General features: G+C 42.9%; 1 protein-coding gene across 8 annotated transcripts in view; it reads right to left on the bottom strand.

Annotated features, from left to right (window-relative positions):
• Positions 1-23,518, bottom strand: part of USP46 (ubiquitin specific peptidase 46) — a 62,610-nt gene that overhangs the window by 24,446 nt on the left and 14,646 nt on the right. For all 8 annotated transcript variants that reach the window (XM_082462316.1, XM_082462318.1, XM_082462320.1 and 5 more), the window contains 3 exons: positions 11,848-11,928; positions 9,149-9,362; positions 7,499-7,728 (listed from right to left, as the gene is read on the bottom strand). In XM_082462316.1, coding sequence (XP_082318442.1) covers positions 7,499-7,728; positions 9,149-9,362; positions 11,848-11,928 — 525 coding nt within the window. The remainder of the gene's footprint in view (positions 1-7,498; positions 7,729-9,148; positions 9,363-11,847; positions 11,929-23,518) is intronic.

The following is a 23,518-nucleotide window of genomic DNA, read 5'->3' as shown; positions in this document are numbered from 1 at the left end:
GAATTAGAGGGAGAAATAAGACAAATCCCACAATTATAGTTAGATATTTTAACACTACTTTCTCAGCAAATAATATAAAACTATGGGGGAAAAAAATCAAGAAAAACACAGACAATCTGAATACCTCCACCAACCATCATGACCTACTGATAACTATAGAATACTATACCCAACAACTACAAAATATAAATTATTTTCAACTCGGTGGTTCTTAACAAGGGAAACTGCCTTTCAGGGGATATTTGGCAATGTCTAGAGACATTTTTGTTGTCACATCTTGGGGGCTGTTACTGGAATCTAGTAGGTAGAAGCCAGAGATGTTGCTAAACGTGCACAGGGCAGCACCCCACAAAAAAGAATGATCTGATCCGAAAGGTTAATAGTTCTAAGGTTGAGAGACCCTGTTTTCAAGTACATTTACCAAAATAGACCGTGTGTTAGGATACAGAACATGTCACGATAAATTGTAAAAGACTGAAATCATACAGAATATATTCCCTAACCAAAACAGAATGAAATTGGAAAACATTAAGACACCTAGGAAAAGACCAAATATTTGAAAATTAAACAACATACTTCTAAGTAATACATGGGTCAAAGAAAAAAAGTCACAAGAGAAATTAGAAAATAATTTGAACTAATGACAAAGAAAACATATCAAAATTTGAGAGATGCAGCTAAAACAGTGCTAAAAGGAAAATGTATAGCTTTAAATGTGTATATTAGTAAATAAAAGAGCAGGGACTATCTTTTCTGTTTGTTTTAACTGCTATATCTCTAGTACATAAAATAATTCCCAGTATTTAATAGGTACCCAATAAATATTTACTAAATAAATGAATATATAACTGAACAAAAGACTGAACAAATGAAAAGATATCTAAATGCCAATAATGGCATCTGGGTGGTAGAATTATGAATGATTTTCTTTTTATACATTCCTGTGCCTGGTTTTTAAAAAATAATTCACAGGTATTATATTTCTTAATTAGTAAAACTTTTTTTAAACCTAAATGGCCCTTCTCTGAGAGATAATAAAATGATTATAGCCAACTGAAGTCATACATAATTTAGATAGTTCTACTAAAGGTCTTGTACTTGAAGGGGGATGAAAACAAAGAAACACTGTCTCCCTTTAGATGCAAATCTTTTCCTCGACTTGTTTCAGGGAAAGGGAAGAAAGGTACAAATCTAATTAAAGAACTGGAGAAAGTGACTGTAACTTTCTCAATTCCCAGTGCAAACTGCTTCCAGAATTAAGAGTGAGAAGCACTGCTCAGGTGGATTGCCCTACCGGGGACATCAAAATATGGCACTAAACCCTTCCATTTGGATTTTTCTCTCTCCCCCTGTCTCAGACTGACATAGTCAAAAGCAATGAGTGATCAAGCAATTTTTTTTTTTTTTTCCTTTTCTCTCTTCCCAGAAAGCTGCCAGAAAGTAAAACCATTTTCTTCCCACACACAAGGATCTCATTCTGGTCTAAGTGAAAACACAGCTTGTCTCCAAGGAAACATATGTATCACTAAGACTCTGATACTCTCAGCAGGTACAGGGTACATCTTATTCTCCTTTCTTCTCCCCCGATTTTGGGCATGGAGTTCCCCCAAAACTAGTTTTAAAAGGGTGCAAGAGACCCTACTTGCTCTTGTTTTTAATTCGTTACAAATCAATTAATAGAACAAATTAATATACAAGGCTTTGCTAAGTTCCTGAGTAATTTAAAAAAAAAAAAATCATGAGCTTTGCTAAGCTCCTGAGTAATTAAAATCCTATTCAAATGTGCTTCTAAATCCCCAGCCACCCCGCCTTTGCTGGGCTTAGCAGAAAAGGTGACCAGGTGGCAGCTCCACACCGTTCAGCCAGGGACTGAAAATGTGCTGGCTCAGAGTCGGTGCCAAATTGTTGGGCTCAGGAAGAGTGGCAAGCACAGCCCACCTGAGTCCCGGGAACTCAGAACCACCCCTCAGCGAGTGACTCCACCTGACCACAGCGTCCATCCCCACTCCTCTTCTGTGAAGGGCTCAGAAGCTCTACTGAGTCAATTTTAACCTCTGCAAACAAAGCAAGAAGGGGCATACAGTTGGTACTTAATAAAGCAGCTCTTTAGACAACCTTTCGGCTTCTCAGTCTTAAAGCCACTGAGAAGCACTGAAAACCACAGATCTGCAAAGCAAAAACTCAGTTGAAAGAGAAAGGGTGGGGGGGGGGGTGGAAATTAACAACAACAACAAAATTAAGCTCCAACTGGCCCAGCAAATTGTGTTATCCAAGCAGAGGACAACCAAGGGAACACTGAGGCTAGACTGGAAAATCCCCACGCCTCGGTTCTGGAGTGCCTTGGTTAAGGTTATCTGGGACAGTCAGCACTGAATGACCCCCTTAAAACTGTCTCTCCAAGTCTACTGCAGAGTGAAACCGTTTGTCTCCATAAACCCCTCAGTTGACATCTGCACTGCAATCACAGGCAACATTTACAAAGGGTGAGACCCAGAAAAAGAAAAAAATTATTGTCTGAAAGCATGAAGACTGGCACAAAGGGTTTTGCACAATTGGAGGAACTACCAGCTGAGGCCGCCCCTACAGCGAGGCTCCCCCAGGGGCTAATTTGCTGCTCCGGATCTAGTGCAGTTCAATCCCACTGTGAGTGTTCACTAATGGTCTTGGCAATTCTGCTGGAAGCGCTCTGTAAAGGCTGCTTGCCCTGGGCAGAGGATGTTACTTCAACGGGGCCCCATATTTCTCATCCTGTGAAGGAAAACTTTAACTTTAGGTCTTCTTTTACACTAAGTTCTCAACATTGTACAGTAACAACAACCAAAAAGCCTGCAGACTATGCATTTTCTTAGAAAGTAGAGGGCTTTCTAACAATTAGAGCTTTCTAAAAATGGAAGGCATCGCCTGGGAAGATTGAGTTCCCTATCTCTGGACAGGATCCAGCAGATGCTGGTGACCAACTGGCCAGGACGTCACAGAAGGGACTCGGGCACTGGGAGGGGAAGGATTAGGTGACTTGTAGGATCCCGTCCAGTTAAAGGATCTACGAAAATGGAGGTGATTATCCAAGTAACTCCAGAGCGGGGAAGGTGGGAAGCACTCCTGCTTCAAATCTAATCATTTCAGGGGATAATAAATGTAGGTTTCTCAGAGTGCACCATCCTCCACAAAGACACACCCACACACTCTCATTCTCTTCCACAAACGAAGTATAAATGGTTGGAATCCCACTAAAACAAACTCTATGGTATGATCCAAAAGTTGTGGAGGAATCTTTGGGCACAGGCTTCCGATCCATGGTAACCCTCCACGAGAAAACAGGCTCCGTAACAGCTTCTGCAATACAATTATCTGCGGGTGCAATATTTGCATTTGTTGGGATCAGCTGACCTGTTCTTAGACAAAAAAACAAACTACACATGTGACTGAGCCTTTCTGAAAATCCACACAGAGAATCACAAGACGGATGTAGTAACTGTTAATTTCAAAGACAACCAAAAGGATTAGACCAGCTGTACAGTCTGGGGCAGGTTTCCTGGCTAAAGGTAGAGATGTGACGCCCCATTGTTCTGGTTCCTGTATCTAAGCTCACAGAATACTCTGTACTCCTTCACGGAACTTTGCAATTGTAACCACAAAATGAATTATTCACTTTGTTATTAATGTCTGTCTTCCACGCTCAAAGTTTCAGAAAGTCCAGGCTCTCACTGCATCCTCAGTGTCTATACCTTTACTTAGCAGATGTGGGAAGAAAAAAAAAAGTATTTATTGAATAAAAGAATACTCGTCTATACAACAGCCACTATACTGCCAAAGTGAAGAGACATCTGAGAATAGCGGGTATAGACAAGAATGCGGAGAATAAGAATGCTCATGCACTGGGTGTATAAAATGGTACAACCACTTGGGGAATTTGATATTTTCTAATGAGTTTAATGATAAGCCCATCTTATGACCTAACAAATCTACTTCTGTGTATATATCCTAGAGAAACTAGATTTATGTACACTAGATTATATATGTATTAGAATGTTCACAGCAGCATTGTTCATAGTTGCCCCAAGTTGGATACAACCAAATACCCACCAACACAGTAAAATGGATTCATGAATTGTGGTATATTCAGGCAATGGAATACTGTATGACAATGAAAATGAATGAACTAAAGCATCATGCAACAGCACAAATAAATCTCACATGGGATAGTGAGGAAAAAACAAAAACAAAAACAAAAACAGGACACTAAAGAATACACACTGTATAATTCCATTCATATAAAGAGCAAAAAAAAAAGCCAAACTGAACTATTTATTTTAGGGATGCACAGCTAAGTTTCGAGTTCTACCAAACAATCAAAGAACAGATAAATCAAAACGTATACATACTCTCCCAAAGAAGATAAAGAAACTGGAGGCCACTACTCTACTTTGGGCAGGAGAGTAACATGGAAAAGGGCAAGAGGAAAGCAAGAAAACCCAGTAGGAAGTTACTGCTGTAGTTTAGTTGAGACTGCCAATCAAGAGCTGATGGGTTCCTCTACCCTTCTAGGTTCTTCTGGCTGCTCTAAAAAAGTAAATTGGCATGAGACATTAACAGGAGAAAGTGGCGATGGGTGGCCTGAGCCAGGGTGGGAGCAGGAGGGATAAAGAGAAGCAGAGGATTAAAGAGAGACACAACAAGACAGGACTTGGTGACAGAATAGATACAAGAGGTAAGGTGAGGATGGTACCAAGGAATACTCCCTTATTAAAAGAAGGGAAGAAAGCAAAAAGACTGCAAGTCTGCAGATTATACTATGTACAATATAGCCCTAATTTTGATGTTTAAAAAGGACATGAACTTACTCTAAAAATAAATTTAGTATCAAAAAGAATAAAAAAACTGCAATGGATTAAAACACATAAAATGTTAAAACTCATGAGTTCATCACAAAACTATAATGCAAAAGAAGGAAAAGGAGATGAAGGGTTCCAAAGGTTCTAGCATTGCTGGGAAAGTGGAAAGAAAAACAAATTAAGTTAAGGATGTGTATTGTAGTCTCTAGAGTAACCTCTAAAAGAATTTAAAACTAACAACAACAACAAAAAAAAATAGAAAGGAAGGAAGGAAGACAGACGTTTCATTGATACAAAGAAAGGCAAGAGAAAAAAAAAAAAAAGAATATAAAATAGGTGGGTTAAATAGAAACAAAGAATAGGATGGTAGAAACATACTGCCATTTCACAATACAAGTTAAACACCACAGGATGTTTCCAGAATGTGGGAAATTCTTTCAGACAAACAACCTGATTTCTTCAACAACTAAACTACAAGGGAAAAAAAGGAGGGGTGGTAACTCATAGATTAAGACACATACTGACCAAATGCAATGTGTGGACCATGTTTGGATACTGATTTGAATTAACCAGCTGCTTTAAAAAAAAAAAAGTGACATAATCAGAGAAACAAACACTGAGTGAACAATGATTTAAAGGAATTCTTTTTAGGTGTGATAATGGCATTGTACCAATGTTTTTTAAAAAAAGATTTCTTACCTTTTGGAGATATATAACAAAGTAATGAAGAAATTACAAATGAAATGATGTTACCTGGGACTTGCTTAAAAATAGACCAGTTCAGTGAAGTGGGAGGGGGCGTGAAAGGAAAGATGATTGAGATGGGCCAGTGTGTTAACAATCATTGATCCTCAGTAATACACATATGGGATGTATTATACTATTCTATTTCTGTATGCATTTGAATTTTACTGGAATATAAAATATAAAAGAACAGAAGGAGAAAGGGAAGGAGGAGAGATTTCTAGATAGATAAGTATGTGTAGAAAATGTTTTGGCAGGATATATTTCAAAATGTTTAAATGGTTATCTCTGGGCTAACGTGATCACAATTTTTAGAAAATGTTACAAATTTATCACTTCTGGGTGGGGAGTTACTGGTAACTTTTAGTCTCTTTTTGCTTAGCTATGTTTTCTAATTGTTTCTACAATGAACAAACCAGAATGCTTCAAAAATTGTTTAGAAGGATAGAAGGCTGCCAAAAAACAAAGAGCCTCCCACTTAAATCCACATTTCTTAACCATTTCTGGGTGCCAGTCCCTTTGCAGAATCTGATGAAACTACTGTCTCTCTCCCCAGAAAGATGCACAGTCCTACAGAATTTTTCATATGATGTTATTAAGAAACTCTGAGACCCCAGATGAACCCATACTTTCTATGTTATTAGTAGTCATAATAAATAGTAATAGTTGGCTTTTATTGCACAGTTGGTATGTGCCAAGTATGGTTCTAAGTGCTTTCCAAAAGCTAACTCATTTAATCCTCCTAGCAACCCTACGAGATAGGCACTCTCATCATCCCCAATTTACAGATGAGGAGAGTGAGGTCAGAGAGGGTGAATAATTTGCACAAGGTCCCACAGCTGCTGACTGGCAGAGCCAGCATACAAACTTGTCAGCCTGGCCCTAAAGCCTTTAAAAAGCTTTTTTTTTTTGGTTAAAGCTGGGCTTTTAACTACCACATTAAGAGGCCACTCATAGAGTTAAATCAAATATACAAAGCCAAGGCAACATCCTGAATCACGCCCTGGAAAATGTCTTCAAATTCAACTAACACTAAGTGCCTACCTACCATGTGCCAGACTCACCCAGACACATAAGCTAACCCAGCCCTGGCAACAGTGCTGTCAGGGACTTGTCCCATACACCCAGCTAACTGCTGGAAAATCAGAAGTCAAGCCTGGGGGCTTCCCTGGTGGCGCAGTGGTTAAGAATCCACCTGCCAATGCAGGGGACACGGGTTCGAGCCCTGGTCCAGGAAGATGCCACATGCCATGGAGCAACTAAGTCCGTGCGCCACAACTACTGAGCCCACATGCCGCAACTACTGAGCCCACATGCCACAACTACTGAAGCCCGTGCGCTCTAGGGCCTGTGTGCTGCAACTACTGAGCCCGCGCCTAGTGCTGCTCCACAACAAGAGAAGCCACCGCAATGAGAAGCCCATGCACCACAAGCAAGAGTAGTCCCCGCTCGCTGCAACTAGAGAAAGCCCGTGCACAACAACGAAGACCTAAAGCAGCCAAAAAAAAAAAGTCAAGCCTGTCTTCTGATTTCAAGTTCACCATACACAGCTGATTCCCTTTATGTTGGGGCGGTGGTCTGTTCTAAGTCACTCATGACCTCCCCGGGGCCAAACTCATTTCAAGATAACCAGTGGAGGTCCAGTCCAATACTTCCAATTGGTAGACCCTAAAATTAGCCCATGATGCATAGCAATCTAGTCTTCGAGATTCTCCCTCGTCACTCTGCTTCAGCCAGCTGAGACGTCTTAGATGGAGACATGCTTCCAAAAGTTTGCATCTGAGGTTCATACACATAAACAGAACAGTCTGCATATACTGAAGACAACTGCTAGGTGCTATGATACCACACCACGCTCACGCACAGGATAGTTAGTACAACTATACACAAGCAGATTACATGAACGCCCTCCTGATGCTTACAGTTTCACAGTTCAAGCATCGAGTTTCATTGGTGAGCGTTCCCTGAAAAATCTCATGGACCCAGGTGAGTTCCGGTTTATTATTCTCCGCAGGTTCGTTCATGTTGCCATTTTTTAATTTTCCGTTTTGTTTCTCCTGTTTCTTCTCCTCCTGCAGGATGTCCGCAATAGTGTTTAGCAAATAATTTAAAAATTCGTGAGCATCCTGCTGCATGTAGTTATCAAAGAGATCTGGAAAGGAGAGGGTCGGTATTTCAATCTCTGGCTCTTGAAAAGCAAAGAAAATGCTAATTTTGCAAACCACACTTCAATTTTTATATTGAAAGAGTGGACAGGAATGGAATATATTCACCTCTGTTTTGCAACTTCAATGGATACGTTTTTAAAAAATTTTTGTTCACTTCCACTTTTTACCACCCACCGAGAACTAAATTTCCCGTATCTTCCTAAAGTCATCATATATATAAAAAGCTACCAACATTTTTATTTGTTCTACAAAAAAAGGAGAAAAAGAAAAAGAACAGGAATTACTTGATAAACTCCCTGATAAAATATCAGTATTTAATATGATGTGACCACCAATGATCAATTATTCACTTCGTAATTTAGCCAGAGCAACAGGGTCCCTTCCCAAAGATCATATTAAACCCTGGACCAACCTGGAAGCAGCTTAAGTGAAACACATAAGGGAGATGAGGGATATATATGAGAATGTATCTATCTGATAGTGTTCTGAAACCAAATACAAAAGATTCCAGCAGCCTGTTACTGTTCCCTGCCATAAGGACAAACAATCAAGAGATGAATGCAGCTGTGAAACTTCATTATTAATCATGTTCACAAGGAGACTTGGGAGGGCTCTGCTTCCTTCTCAGATTATTTCTATTCTGGTGTGTATAAACTACAACAACTTCAAAAGACGGCAATCAAATTAAATGAGACTTTATAAAACAAACATCTGATTAACTGTGCAAGTCTGTTGCAGTAAGGCTGAAATCTAGGCTAAACACAAGTTGCCATATCAAATATTTCTATAGTCATAAAAATTACCCATGCAAGACTTCTGGAATAACCTCATCTCTACCACCACTTCTCACACACAAAAAGAAGAATATAGAAAAAAAAAGAAGAAAATCAGGTAACAGCAGGACATTTTTTATCACAGAAAAATATCAGTTTGATATCCTTCAACTTAGTTAGGCAAGTAAAAATCAAAGGTATTGTTTTTAAAACAGCAGAGGCTCTGATTAGACAATCTGCGTTTAGTTTAATCACTTATGACAAGTTTATAAGATAGTACTATTTTATTCAATTATTGCATCAACCTGTGTATTCCAATCAGTGTCCTGCCTTGGGCAATTTCTCCTCTTACAATGATCCTACCCAGAAAAAACTCCTTCCAATGTGGAGCAAAAAGAAAAGGTCATTCCAAAATGGAATGATAAATTTGAATTTTTAAGTATATTTTTAATCCAGTTTTGTTTTATATACTGGGTGGTAAAGGAGAAATAGCTTTTCAAATGATATTTGAGTAGTTGGCCATACTATTTTCCCATTTAAAAAAAAAAAAAGGTTTCGTTTTGAGGATATACAGAACTGTCAATTCTCCTTATTTCAGAGCCTGAAACCCATGTGTCTCCACGCTACTCACCATTTTCTTTTCTCAGCCTCGAAATGAACTTCTTTGGTGGGATCACGCCAACCTTCTTCTTCTGCGTGGCAATGCTGTGGAAAAGGTCTGCCAGGCACGTCAACAAGTTTTCCTTCTTTTTTTGCTGGGCCTTGTATGCCAGCACATTCTCCCGGAAGGGCCGGCAGAAGTACAAGGCCTGAAGCACGGAGTTACAGTAGCATGTGTTTCCGAACTGCCAAAGGACAACAGGGATGGTTCAAATCAGGGTCCGGGGCTGCACCACCTCCGAACCAGGTGGGGCGAGGGAGAGGGCCGCCCTCCGTGTGAACCAGCCCAGATTCCGCGTGTCACAGCCCTGCTCACCGTGGTAGAAGACCAGTATGCCACTCTGAACACCACCAGGGAAATGAATGCTAGTATATGCAAGCCTGGTAGCTCTCTAGCCCATAAAAGTCTCTAAAATGATAAGAAGCACTCGGCCTTGATTTTTAAAAATTTAATGAAACTTTCTGGTGCTTAAAAAAGAGAGAGACACTGAAGAAGAAAAAAATCGACATGATCTGGAGACGCAGAAAAGCAGCTGGCTACACAAAAGATGTCACAAGGCAACACATCAAAACTCCTATGACAGGGAAAATAAAAATCCCAATCAGAAAGAAATCCAGGAACTAGGAACCACTTGCTCAGCTAAAACAGTCTTCACCGAATGGGAACTTGTTTTAGTTTCTCTCTTTCAAGATTCCAGCACGCCTGCCATTGGCTTCAGACCACATTTCCTCACTTTCTCCAAAGCAATCTTATTTCTGCCAAAGTAGCAATTGTCTCAGTACAATAGTACCACCTAGTTCCTGGTCTCCTGCAATCTGATTAGGGCCCACAGAGTAATATTCTGACCTCTCAAAAGCCACGGATACTCAAGATTATGATTAACGAGGGAAAAAGTCATCATCTCCCTGGTTTTCAACTGACTATATAACCAACTCTGTGGGTGAACATGTAGCTGAGACATTCACTTTAGAATTTTTCATGCACGTTAAAATGCAAAGGAAAACGATCTAAGGAAATCAGAAGATTAATAACAGATTACTAACTGCTGTGTAAGATTAAAATAGAATATGAACATCTCAAGATCGGTTGTTGGCTTGTGTGTCGTCTGCCCAAGAGCAAGGCAGATGCACCACCATCCTTAACGTGACATTTGTACGTATGTTAAGATAGAACACTTCCTATTTTTATATATTTTAATCTACTTTGACACAATTACGTAATGAGACAAACCTCTTTTTAAAGAGAAGCTGTAACTTTCATGAATTACCATTCGAAATAAACATAAATGAAACTATTAATAAGTTTAGGTCTCACAATGCTTCCACAGACTAGGAGATGGCCTTAGTTCTTTTTTCCTCCATAGTCTGCACTTGTCTTTTCCCTGCACAAGGTAGAATTCCAGCAACTTGCATAACTATCCTCACAGAGCTTAAGCAAGAGGCCTTTGCACTATGCCTAAAAAAACTGCATTAAAATTAGGAGTCAGTATTTCATCAACACAATGTCCTATATTCCAGTACTGTGGCCTCCTCCTACCATTCTTTTCTCTGTTACTCAGTACCTCACCTTCACCCGGACACCCTTTAGTAACACTTGGCCCTGGGCCAGTGGACAATGTCTGGGAAAGAAAAGGATCTAACATTTACCGAGTGTCCACAATGTGCCTCAGCCTCACGTCAGTACCTTCAATAGGAGCTCTCATGGATCCTTCATTATAGGCCAAGAGGGAGAAACCATTATGACCTCCATTTTACAGAGGGGGAAATGGAGACACAGAGAGGTCAAGTGACTTGCCCAAGATCGCAGAGCTAGTGAACAGCATAGGCAGAATTCAGACTTAGGTCTGTACTACCGCAAAGCCAACGTCCACTCCATTATCCCACAGGCGGCATTCACTCAGAGAATAGTCCCAGTGGAAATTACCACCTATCACACCTGAACTGACAGACCACACTCAGAGCAGTTGTTCCAGAAAACCAGGTGCTTATGAGTTGACACCGGATGTCACTTAAATCCTCCACCCCAGAGAGAAAGGATCAGGTGGGGAAGAAAGCTCATGAGGGTGGTGGGCAATACTGCCTTACTACTTGGTCATAATCAACTTGTCTAGGACACAGGCCCTGGCAAGTATGGCCATCTACAAGGAGACCATTGCTGAACACAAGCAAAATGAGGCCAAGGGATTTTGAGATAAACTGGCCCCAGTTTTCCCCTGACTCCCCACCCATGCTTCAAATACCAAGTTGTGCTGTTAAGTAGCTACTGGTGATGAGCTGGAAACTCTTTCGATGCTCTGGTTGAACTGATGCATACTGAAACAAAGCTACCAAGGAGCCCACCCAGATGGTGAAGGGAGAACATACAAAAGCAGATATTGCTACAGAGGCTAATAATATCACTGCGAAATGTATGTGTGCAAAAGAAATCTTTAAAAGCACAGGGGAAAAAATGAGACTCTGACCCGATAATGCACTAATTAAACACTTTCTTCTGGGGCAACTCATACTTTCAAAAACTGGACTAAATTTCCCCCACCCCAATATTTGCCACGTATGGTAACCAAGGAGTATGAACGATTATTTAAAGCTTGATAATAACGAAAATGGGAATGGAGTTGCTTCAAGAACTCTAAAACATCTGATTAAGATAGTACATTTTAAAATACTTACATTGACCAATCCGAAGTAGTGTTCATTGATTGGAAACTGCTCTGGACCAATGTCTTTTTCCAGAGCAGAGGCATTGGTGCCCTAAAAGAGAAAAATAACAAAAGTTCTGTTGTGTGTAAAATAGACAAGAAAGCAAAATGATACTTGAGAGAGGACACTATTGAGACCAGCATCTCCCCGGGTGGCCTGGAGTTTGGTGACGGTCACGCTGAAAGAACAGGTGTCAGAAGTAAACCGTAGATGAGGTAATGACATCAGCCTACTCCTCTCCTCATCCAACCTCATCATCCCCTCAAACCTGTTCTACCCGGCTTCATTATCTTCTATTAGGAAAGGAGGTTTGGGACAGGCAAATCAGCAAATCATCACTCAGAACTTCCGAATAAAACATTCTAAGCTCAGCCAGCTGCAGCAGCTTTCATACTACTGGTGTATAGAATCGTACCACCACTTTCAAAGTCAATAGCATCATCCTGATAAAGATTTATCTACCGTGCACCCACTATGTGCCAGGTACTATTCTAGGCTCTGACAACAGAACAGTGGACAAAGACAGGCTGAAAGAAAAAGCAAGTACACACTGGACAGTACATCAGAAGGTGACAAGTGCAGTGAAGAAAAACAAGGCAGGAAATGAGGGTGGGGACTCCAGGGAGTAGGGGGTGAAGGGGAGGCATGGAGGGGGAAGGAGTGGAGGGTAGATCATTGCAGCTTTAAATAGGGTGGTCGGGGGGGCCTTATTGAGAAAGTGAAATGTCCAAGGAATATTGTAAATAATGGAGAAATACAATTTAAAACCTAACAGTTCCCCAATGCATCAAATTGGTAAGCCATGTGTACTCAAGTTCAACACTCCAACATGATGATAATAAGTTCCTGGGTACTCCCACTATATGCCAGGAACTGCACTATTTATTCTCACAACATCCCATTAGGTAAGCACTTACTATCGTAATCCCCATTTAACAGACAGGAACTTAAGACTTCGAATGGTTAAGAACCTGCCCAAAGACCACAATCAGTAAGTGGCAGAGCTAGGACTTGAAGCCAGGAGTCAGACTTGGGAGCCCACGGTCTTAACCAAATGCTATGCAGAGCAATCCTATGACAAAACCATTTACTGAGCCCCGTTAAGGGCCAAGGGGTCATTGGCAAAAGCACACTGATTATCACTGCCCCCCCCCCCCGCAAGGCCTGGAGGAGTCTGCTGGGATTAGGAAAAGCGACCAAAGTTCAGTCCAATCAGGTGAGTAGTTTGGGGGTGGGTAGGACCACAGGCCCCATGTATACCCGTGGCTCTAACATCATTCTACAGCTTCTCACGTCCTCAGGCTATCACGGAAGACTCACAGCTCACAGAATCTCAGAGATTTGGGAGACAGGTATTTTAAAAAGAGACTGTTATGTTTTGTAAAAACTAAATCTGCTGCTGCTACTTATTCTGGGTTCATGTAACTAGAATGTCCCATCACAGAAAGAAATGGCCAAAAGGTGGGCTGAGAACCAGTTAAAATGGTCACGTGTCAACAAGCAAACATGAAATGCAGAATAACTCAATTCTAAGCAAACACAATCTCAGCAGAAATAGTACATTCCATCCCCTTATCATAATATCCTTTGTTTCCACTTGTTTTCTAGGTCCACTATACTGTTCCACCAATCTAAATTCCTTTACCCGTCATCGGAGACCTTGAGTTTAGCGGTCATCTTTGTGCACAACAGTTTCACTATCTTTTCATGGGGGCGGGCGGGGGAGACAGGGTTTCATTGCCTTCACAACAATGTGACTCCATATACAGGCTGAATTTTTAAAATAGTACTTATATTAAAGCCAGGATTTTATGGTATAGACAAAAATCACTAAAAGTTTTCAATAAAGCTACATCTCGGGGCTTCCCTGGTGGCGCAGTGGTTGAGAATCTGCCTGCCAATGCAGGGGACACGGGTTCGAGCCCTGGTCTGGGAAGATCCCACATGCCGCGGAGCGACTAGGCCCGTGAGCCACAACTACTGAGCCTGCGCGTCTGGAGCCCGTGCTCCGCAACAAGAGAGGCCGCGATGGTGAGAGGCCCGCGCACCGCGATGAAGAGTGGCCCCCGCTCGCCGCGACTAGAGAAAGCCCTCGCACGGAAACGAAGACCCAACACAGCCAAAAATAAATAAATAAATAAAAATAAATAACCCCCCCCCCAAAAAAAAGAAGCTACATCTCAATCATAAATCGATGTAAATAATGTGTATTAAATATACCCACAGCCATTTTTGAAACAACATCAGAATGTATGGCTTAGAGCCCAGGAGGAATGTCAGATATAAAAGTATAGCACATGGAGACAGATCTCATTAAATCTAAAGACTCCATCCGTGACTTCTGTTATCTGGGAATTCTTGGATGCAGTGCTTTTTTCTATCTTAATATTTTCCCCACTGGAGAGGGAGCTGGTGGCGGGTGGCTTGCTGTGACTCAGGCTAAGCACAGTGACCCGGGGGCCGTGCGTAAGAGGAATAACACCCTGAGTGGGAGGAATAAGATAACAATTATTATTATTATCGTAATATGACCACGCCAGGGCGGTAGCAGGGCAGGGGCACCCACAGCGCAGCTCGGGGGAGAAGAAAGTGAGCCGGCCGTGTCTTCAGTGACACCTGGCCCTCCCTCCGGTCAGGTCTGCTCATCCCCTCTCACAGCCCCCGCACACACAAGGTCTGGAAGGAAGGGTCAGGAGGGGAGGTCAGCCGGGCTCCGATCCCCAGTGTCGCTTCCACACCCCTGCACTGTCACCCATCTCGTCAAAACATCCACCCTCTGCAGCCCGTGCCTCCCAGCACCGTACAAACCCCCTCCTTTCTCCTCGTCTCGCCTGACCCCTCCAGGCCCCGACGACCTACCTTTACACCCTACCTCCTGCCATCGTGCTGGGTGGCTTCAGGATCCACGTGGCGGCGCCTGCCCATACCCTGCTCTCTCAGCAACTCATGTCCTCTTTTCTAGCTGTCTTTTATTTCACTCCACTCCAGCTACCCACCCCCAAAGACGCACCCCGGATCTGGTCGCCACCCCAAAACCCAGCCAGGCTGGGCTCTCTGTCTGCCGGCTCATCCCGTCACAGCCACACGTACACCCGCCAGGACCCGTCGCTCCGCTCCCTTCTCATTCAGCTTAGAGCCCATGGATCATGATGTCAGTAGCTCTTATAAACACCCCTTACCTTATCCTTTGCTCACACCACCTGGCAAAAAAAACCCCACTCAATGGGAACCAAATTATTCACCTTCTCTGAACATACGCCCAGACAGATGTGCCGCGCTAGGAGGGAGAAGTCGCACCTCAGGCTGACTGCATTCGCTCGAACTCACCAAATTCAAGCAGCCCACGTCCCCACATTCCAAGAGCCTTTCTCTCTGATGCACTCATTCTCCACTCCACAGTGACCATTTCCAAACTTCCCCAAGCGCCTCAAAACTCTATACCTCTCTGCCCCTCTCACTGGCTTCCCACTCAACAGGAAAAAGAAGAAAAAGAAACACGTTAAGCCAGCAGAGAGGAACTCTCCTAATTTCACACTCTCAAACCTTCAAACCTATGCGCCTACCTCTCTCAATGACGGAGACCTCGCTCTGGTGCAGGTCAATTGCTCCCGCACTATTAGATCCTGCCCGGCGGAATTTAACATGCCTCCGTGTCTCTCGTGTTAAAAATACACATACACATCTTCTTCCCACCTCTCCAGTTCCTGCCCCCTTTCTCACCTCCCCTTCATAGCTAAACTTCTTTAAACAATTGTCTATTCTGACACATTTACAAATGAATCAGATGATTTCTAAGATTTATTTCAAATGATCCAGTGGGGAGAAGTGGGAGGTGGGCGTGCGGGGCTTTCCATTTATACTTTTACATATATGTTTACAGGCAGAGTAATGGTCTCCCAAAGATGCCCAGGTCTTCATCCCCAGAACCTGTGATGATGTCACCTTACATGGCAAAGGTAAATTTAGATTGTAGAAGGACTTAATTTGCTAATCAGGACTTAATTTGACCTTAAAATAGGGGGACTGCCCTGGATTATCCAGTTGGGCCCAACGTAATCACAAGCATCCTTAAAAGTGGGAGACAGAGCAGAACAACAGACCGGACCGCTATGATGTGTGAAGGACTCAACTTGCCTTCGCTGCCTCTATAGGCAGAGGAAGGGGCCAGGAGCCAAGGAACCAAGCAGCCTCTAGAAGCTTAAAAGGCAAAAAAAAAAAAAAAACAGTTTCCGCTAGAGCCTCCAGGAAGAACACAGCCGCACACTGCCTTCATTTTAGCCCGGGCGGGCCTAGTTCAGACTTGTGACCTCCAGGCTATAAGGTAATATACTTGTGCTGTCTAAGCCGCTAAGTTCACGGTAACTTGTTACAGCAGCAATAGAAACTAATACGTCTGAAGTTTTCCATAATACTCGCTAAGACCTGTCTCTATTTCCTCACCTCCCCAACTCTCCTCAAAATAACCCCTTCTGGATTCTACCCCTGATGAGCTCCACACATGGTCACCTCAGGAAGACACATTTAGCTGTTGGCTTTCTCCAGGTGCTGTCTAAGGCCCTCTTCCCTCCCTCCATGCCTCTTTCTGTAGGGTCCAGGCAATAACCAGGCTTCAATCAGCAGCTACGTGCCAACCATTTCCAACGCTTCACCTTCATCCCAGAAAGCTCACTTCTGAGCTCATTCAGGCGGGGTGAAGACACATTTCCACTTGCTTGTCTCACAGGCCCTCAAAATCACTCTACCCCGAACCGGAGGGCCACGCCTTACGTCCTCCTCCACACTCGACACCCATCCACCACAGCATACTACTGACCGATTCACTCTCCTTCAATCTCTCAAATCCCTTTGCTTCTCTTGAACCTCCTGCCACCAGTGAGACCAGGCCACCAGCATCTCCCATCTGAATTACAACAGCCTCCTAAATGGCCTCCGACACCCGCCTTGCTCACCTCTAACCCCACCATCAACATGGCAGCAAAACTGCTCTTTCTCAATACAAATCTGCTTTAAAATGCTCCAGTGACTTCCACTGCTGTCTCCAATGTCACCTCCTGCCACCCATTCTCTCATACACTTGGCCTACTAGGATGGCCTTTGTTCTGGTCCTCAAATACCTCAAGTTCCCTCCCGTCCATCACCTGAATGCTCTTCCCCTGCTTCTTCACCTGGCTGTACCCTATCATCCTTCTCAGGGAATTCTTTACCGGCCACCCCTAGATTCAGGTAGTCTCTGTAATGGACAGAATAATGGCCCCTCAAAGATGTCCACACCCTAATCCCTGGAACCCGTGAATATGTTAACTTATGTGGCAAAAGGGACTCTACAGGTATGATTGATTTAACAATCTTGAGATGGGGGGAGGGCACATATCCTGGATGACCTCAATGGCCCAGCGTCATCAAGGGTCCTCATGAGAAGGAGGCAGGAGTATCAGAGTCAGCAAGGAGATGTGATGACAGAAGCATAGTTCAGAGAGAGACCGGAAGATGCTACACTGCCGGCCTTGATGATGGAAGGGGCCCAGAGCCAAGGAGTGCAGGCAGGCCCTAGAAAATGGAAAAGGCTCCCCTAGAGCCTCCAGAAGCTGTGCAGCCCTGCCGACACCTTGATTTTAGAACTTCTGACCTCCAGAGCCCGAAGAGAATAAACTCCTGTCATTTTAAGCTGCTAAGTCTGTGGTCCTATTTTACAGCAGCAACAGGAAACTAACACACCCCTCCCCCAACAACCTCCACTCTCCACTCATAGCATACTGTCTCCCTTACACTGTTTACTCCAATTCTTATTTATGTAATTATTAATATCTGTCCTATCCCCTCAACTACATGTCTCACAGGAGCAAAGACTTATGTCTGACCTGCTTAATACTGCACTCTCAGAGGCTAGCACAGATTAGGCCCAGGCCTGCTGGGTGGGTGGGTGGGTGGGTGGATGGATGGATGGACGAGTGAGTGGATGGTTGGTTGGATGGATGGATGGATGCACGCATAGACGGGGATGGTTAGGGCTGTGCGAGTTGCTTCTATGTCCATGATCATTTGGACACAGGTGTGTGAGCTCTCCCGATCTACTGTTCAGTGAGGCCTACATGGTGCCCTCTTCCATTTCCCCATTCTCCCTTCCCTTTTATAAATATACATCCTAGGAATTCCTTCCCATGGATACAGGATGTCACTGATACTGACATTTGGAACCAAACTCTTGCTTCACATGCTAGCATTTTCCATTGGTAACATGAATTTTTGTGCATCTTTAACAGATTTTGGAGTTCTCTACGTTAAATGTAAATCTCTGTATGATAAAAGGACACACACATGATGGGGAATGTTTCATGAGATGATGATGGTGGGAGCTTAAAGATCAACTAGACAGTATAAATCGAAATTTTAAATGAGCACATCCTTCAATCCTGCAATTCTTCTTGAAGCAATTTGTTCCACATCTATACTCACACAGGGAGAAAAGATACAGAGACTACAGCAAGAACCAAAATAATCCAGGCCTGGCTTAAACAAGACGGAAGTTTAGTTCAAGAGGAAGCAGCGCAGGCCTGATAGGGCAGCTCTGCAGGGCCGGGGACTCAGGCTCCTTTTATCTTGTTGCTCTGTCATCCTCAAGAATGTATCTTGGGGACCAACATGGTCACTCCAGCCCCTATCATCAAACAACCTCCGCCGCGGGGAAGCAGACAAGACGGGGAGAGACTGCGCCTTCCCTTCCAAGAATGTTCCTGGAAGTCGCATACATCACCTTTGCTCATGATCCCGATGGCCAGAATCTCACCCAGCCACACGGCCACACCTAGCTGCCAGGGGAGCCTGGCAAATGGGCTCTATAACCAGCCAAAATTAGAGATGGAAAAAGGATACTGAAGGAACTATCAGCAGGCAACATCTCAGATGGTCCTCTCCGGCAAGGTTTGCAAGAGGAAAAAGTTGGGAATAACTGGTTAAATAATTACAGTAATAAATAGGATGGAATACCAAGTAGCTACTTAAAAAAGTAAAGCTACTCTATAGGTATGGCTATGAAAATTTGTCCAAGATACAGCGATAAGTATCAATAAAAACGTGTGAGAGAGTAAGTGTGTGCACAGGACAATTACTGGAAATGTCCTCCTTTCAAGCAGCAGACGCTGAGCCCTCTTCGTGTCCAGCACGACTCTACTTCTGAGGGACACAAAGGGACAGAGCGGCTCGGGCCTGCCTTCAACACCTACATTCTAATGGAAATTCTACAACGAATACTTGAGAAATTATTAACACTTGTCACCAGTGTCTAGGAGTGGGGCTGGCAGATGACAAGGCCACCGGGGGCTTTTTGTTTTCTCAACTGTTCAAATTTTTTACCATGAGCATGTATTATTTTTGTCATAAAAAATGTAAAAGAAAGTTAGCAAACTAATATCCTGCAGACCAGTTATCTAAGGCCCACAGCACACAACTCAGAGCTTTATTTGGCCATTTTTCCCCCCAGTATGAATTTGCTTTCCCCTCTCTTGGCCTTAGCTTCCTGGCTGAGAGGTGGGATATTCAGCCTGCCTATGGCTCAGGTAGCAGAGAGAATCAAACAAAAAGGGGAACATTATCAGCACTATGTAAACTGCAAGGTGTGCTGCAAACCCAAGAGCCTGCAGTTCTACTGCGGGCACCAAGCACAGTGACACATAAGGCAAACGGGAGGCGCTGAGAATAACTGACCAGATGCTGAACAAAAAACTAATCTATAGCAGTAAATCACAGGGTCTGGAGGTGTAAGAAACACACTTCTCATTTTCGTCAGTAAAAAATTTGGTAACCTTTGAAAACAATGCACCGCACTTTATTAAAAATAGAATCTGGGCTGGGACAAGTTCCAACAACAAGACTGTAATGCTAGCTCTTCACAGCACTTCTGAAAGCAACTGTGTGACTGCCAAGTGGTGCTACAAAAACACAAAACCAACAATAACAACAACTTGGGAAGGATGAATCATAAATGTATAAGACGGGTATAGAAAGGCATTTCTTTTAAAGCAATTTTAAAAGCAGTTTATAGGAAAACATGTTAGAATGTCTTCCTTCGGGGGAGGGGGAGAAGAAGACAGATTCTTGCCCAGGAGGATATAATCAGAATGATGGCACTGCTAGGTCTATAAAAACCAATGAGAGTATCACCTCACACCGGTCAGAATGGCCATCATCAAAAAATCTACAAACAATAAATGCTGGAGAGGGTGTGGAGAAAAGGGAACCCTCTTGCACTGTTGGTGGGAACGTAAATTGATACAGCCACTATGGAGAACAGTATGGAGGTTCCTTAAAAAAACTAAAAAGAGAACTACCATATGACCCAGCAATCCCACTACTGGGCATATACCCTGAGAAAACCATAATTCAAAAAAAGAGTCATGTACCACAATGTTCACTGCAGCACTATTTACAATAGCACTATTTATTTCCAAAAATGGAAGCAACCTAAGTGTCCATTGACAGATGAATGGATAAAGAAGATGTGGCACATATATACAATGGAATGTTACTCAAACATAAAAGAAATGAAATTGAGTTATTTGTAGTGAGGTGGATGGACCTAGAGTCTGTCATATAGAGTGAAGGAAGTCAGAAAGAGAAAAACAAACACTGTATGCTAACACATATATATGGAATCTAAAAAAAAAAAAAAAAAAAAGGTTCTGATGAACCTAGGGTCAGTACAGGAATAAAGACGCAGATGTAGAGAATGGACCTGAGGACACGGGGAGGGGGAAGGGTAAGCTAGGACGAAGTGAGAGAGTGGCATGGACATATATACACTACCAAATGTAAAATAGATATCTAGTGGGAAGCTGCTGCATAGCACAGGGAGATCAGCTCGGTGCTTTGTGACCACCTAGAGGGGTGGGATAAGGAGGGTGGGAGGGAGACGCAAGAGGGAGGAGATATGAGGATATATGCCTACATATAGTTGATTCACTTTGTTATACAGCAGAAATGAACACAACATTGTAAAGCAGTTATACGCCAATAAAGACGTTAAAAAAAAGAAAACCAATGAGAACACTGTATTATATGCAGGAGCCTAAACCAAAAACAGAGACCAGGAAGGGGTCTTGGAGATCAGCTCCATTCCACAGATGAAAAAAACCAAGGCCCAGAAACGTAAACCTCCTCCCCCAATTCTGCATCCTAAGGCAGGCAGGATCTCTTTCAAGTTTGTACAAAGTGGAGAAAGGCCCGAAACAACATGTAAGGATTTCTAAGTACACAGAGAAAAAGTCACTGATTATAAACCATGAATTAAAATATATGACAGGGGAGGTGAATATTGTTGCTAAAACTACATTTTTAAGTCTATATTCAAAAAAGGCTATTTTACTTATCAAGTACGTTTTCAAAGTGCAAAAGTACATAGAGGACTAATTCTCAAAAGCACTAGTATTCCCAGACTGCTGATGACAAAAGGTCATTCCTAGAGCCTTAAGGAGAAAGTGAAGCAAAAATGAAGTGATGTAGCTCAAGATTTCAGGATGAGTCAGGAGCCACGTGCCAGAATTCAAGGATGGTTAAGGAGGAATTATAGTCACTGGCTTCCAGCCATAATTAGTAATAATAATAGACATCACAAAAATAACACTTACTGTGTCCAGTCACTGCTCTGAGGGTTTGATGTATATTTTCCTCATTTTAATCCTCACAATAATGTTGTGAGGTGGATGTCATTATTGTCTCCATTTTAAAGATAGGAAAACTGAGGCACAGAGAGGGTAAGTAACTTTATCCAAGTTCACACAGCTAATAAGTACTGGAACTAGGTTTGAACTCACACCATCTGACTCCAGAGTGTATGCTCCCAAGCACTACACAATATTGACTCTCAAGGTGGCAGGGTCCCCTCAGAGCCCCAGAATTGCAGGAATGAAAAACCGAGGAAATAGAAGGGGTCACAGAGTTATACAGGTAAACCCCTACCTCTGAGGCACCATTCAAAATATTCTAGAATGAGGAGCACAGGTGTCCTTCTCTGTAAAATCACCACAGAACACTGCAACCTGTTTAAAGAGAATATAAAATTGAGGTTGAAAATCAGGAGAAACTTGAGATGTAGTCAAGAGGAAATAGATTTTTTTTTTCAAAATGGTTTCAGGCTGTGGATTTTTATCCAGCCAAATAGGAAAAGAAAATAATATTGTTTAAAATAGGAGAAAGCGAAAACAAGATGAAAAAGCAGAAATGAGTTCTAAGAAGTAAACCATTTTACACCTAATACTAGAAAAATGTGCTCTCTCACTTCCCTAACTTCTAAATTTTTGGATACATACTGACAATAGAAGAAAAAAAAAAAAAAAAAAAGGAACAGAAAGAGAAAGGACCCACCAGAAGTATGCAGAACAAAATGTGTTAATACAGTTCATCTCTCAGTGCTGGGATTATTTGGGAAGGGTGAGTGGGGAGAAGTAGTATGAATTATATATCAGGGAAAAAACTGCCATTATTTTCTTATCCAAAGAAACTGGCAAAGCATCTGTTGTGCCTCTACAGAGACAGAAATGCAGATTGCAATTCTGAGCCTCTTGGCTCAGAACTAGTGTGGCCAGTTCTCTGGCCCCTCAGAGCCGTCCCCATCTCCTACTCAGCATTTGCCTTCAATGTCACTTCTTCAAAGCTACCTTCCCTGACCCTTCCCTCTCTCAGAATCCTGTGTGTCTCTTCATACAACTAATCACAATTTGTAATAACTTAGTTATTTGTGACTATTTAACACCTGTCTTCCCACTGGACCACAGGTTGGCAAATGACAGTCCATGGGCCAAATGTGGCCCACCAACTGTTTTTGTAAATAAAGTTTTATTGGAACACAGCTGTGATCACTCATTTACTTATGGTAGCTACTTTCACAGTACGACAGCAGAGTTGAATAGCTGCGACAGAGATACCATGGCCCACGAAGCCTAAAATATTTACCATTGAGCCCTTTACCAACAAGCTTGTCAACCCCTACACTAGACCATAAACTCTATGAGGACAGGGTTATGACTGACTGGTCTCCTAGGACCATGCAGAACATCTGGCATACAAAAGCACTTACTAAATTTGCTGACTAAATAAACTTGGTAAACAGGGTAAGCAGCATGTGCCGCTCGTTGTTCAGAGAACCTCACGTCTCTGTATTCATCGACTCCACTGTCCGCCAACCAAGGCAGTCCCACTTACTGTCCCCATGCCACTCATGCAAGAACAGAGGGAACCTGCTCGGGCTCACTCAGCCCGTAAAGGCAGCGCCAGGACTCAACCCCAGGCCACTCTGGTCCAGAGCCTGAGCTCCTGACCACAAGTCAGAGAAGATGGTCTTCTCATTCATACAAAATTTTAGTAATTCCTTTGCTGCAGGCGTAGAAACAGGGCAGAGGGCCGCTGCTTCTGAGAGTGTCCTCTTCGGCTGCTGGCCATCACACATCACCTAACCACGGGCGGGCAATACCCAGAGGGGCTATGAACGCCACCCGTCCTGCTCAGAGAGCGCACATCACCTGGTCCCATCGAGCAACACTGACACCCTCCCTCCACGTAAGTCACACGCTCACACTCACTATCCCCATTTCATAAGTGAGGGAAATGAAGTTAATGGAGGTTAAGTAACTGGCCAAGGTCAAGTGTTAGC

This window comes from Balaenoptera physalus, assembly GCF_965194825.1.
Source record: "Balaenoptera physalus genome assembly, chromosome: 5".
In the NCBI taxonomy this organism is placed as follows: Eukaryota; Metazoa; Chordata; class Mammalia; order Artiodactyla; family Balaenopteridae; genus Balaenoptera; species Balaenoptera physalus.
The sequence above is the reverse complement of the archived record's forward strand: the minus strand, read 5'-3'. Positions and strand labels throughout refer to the sequence as shown.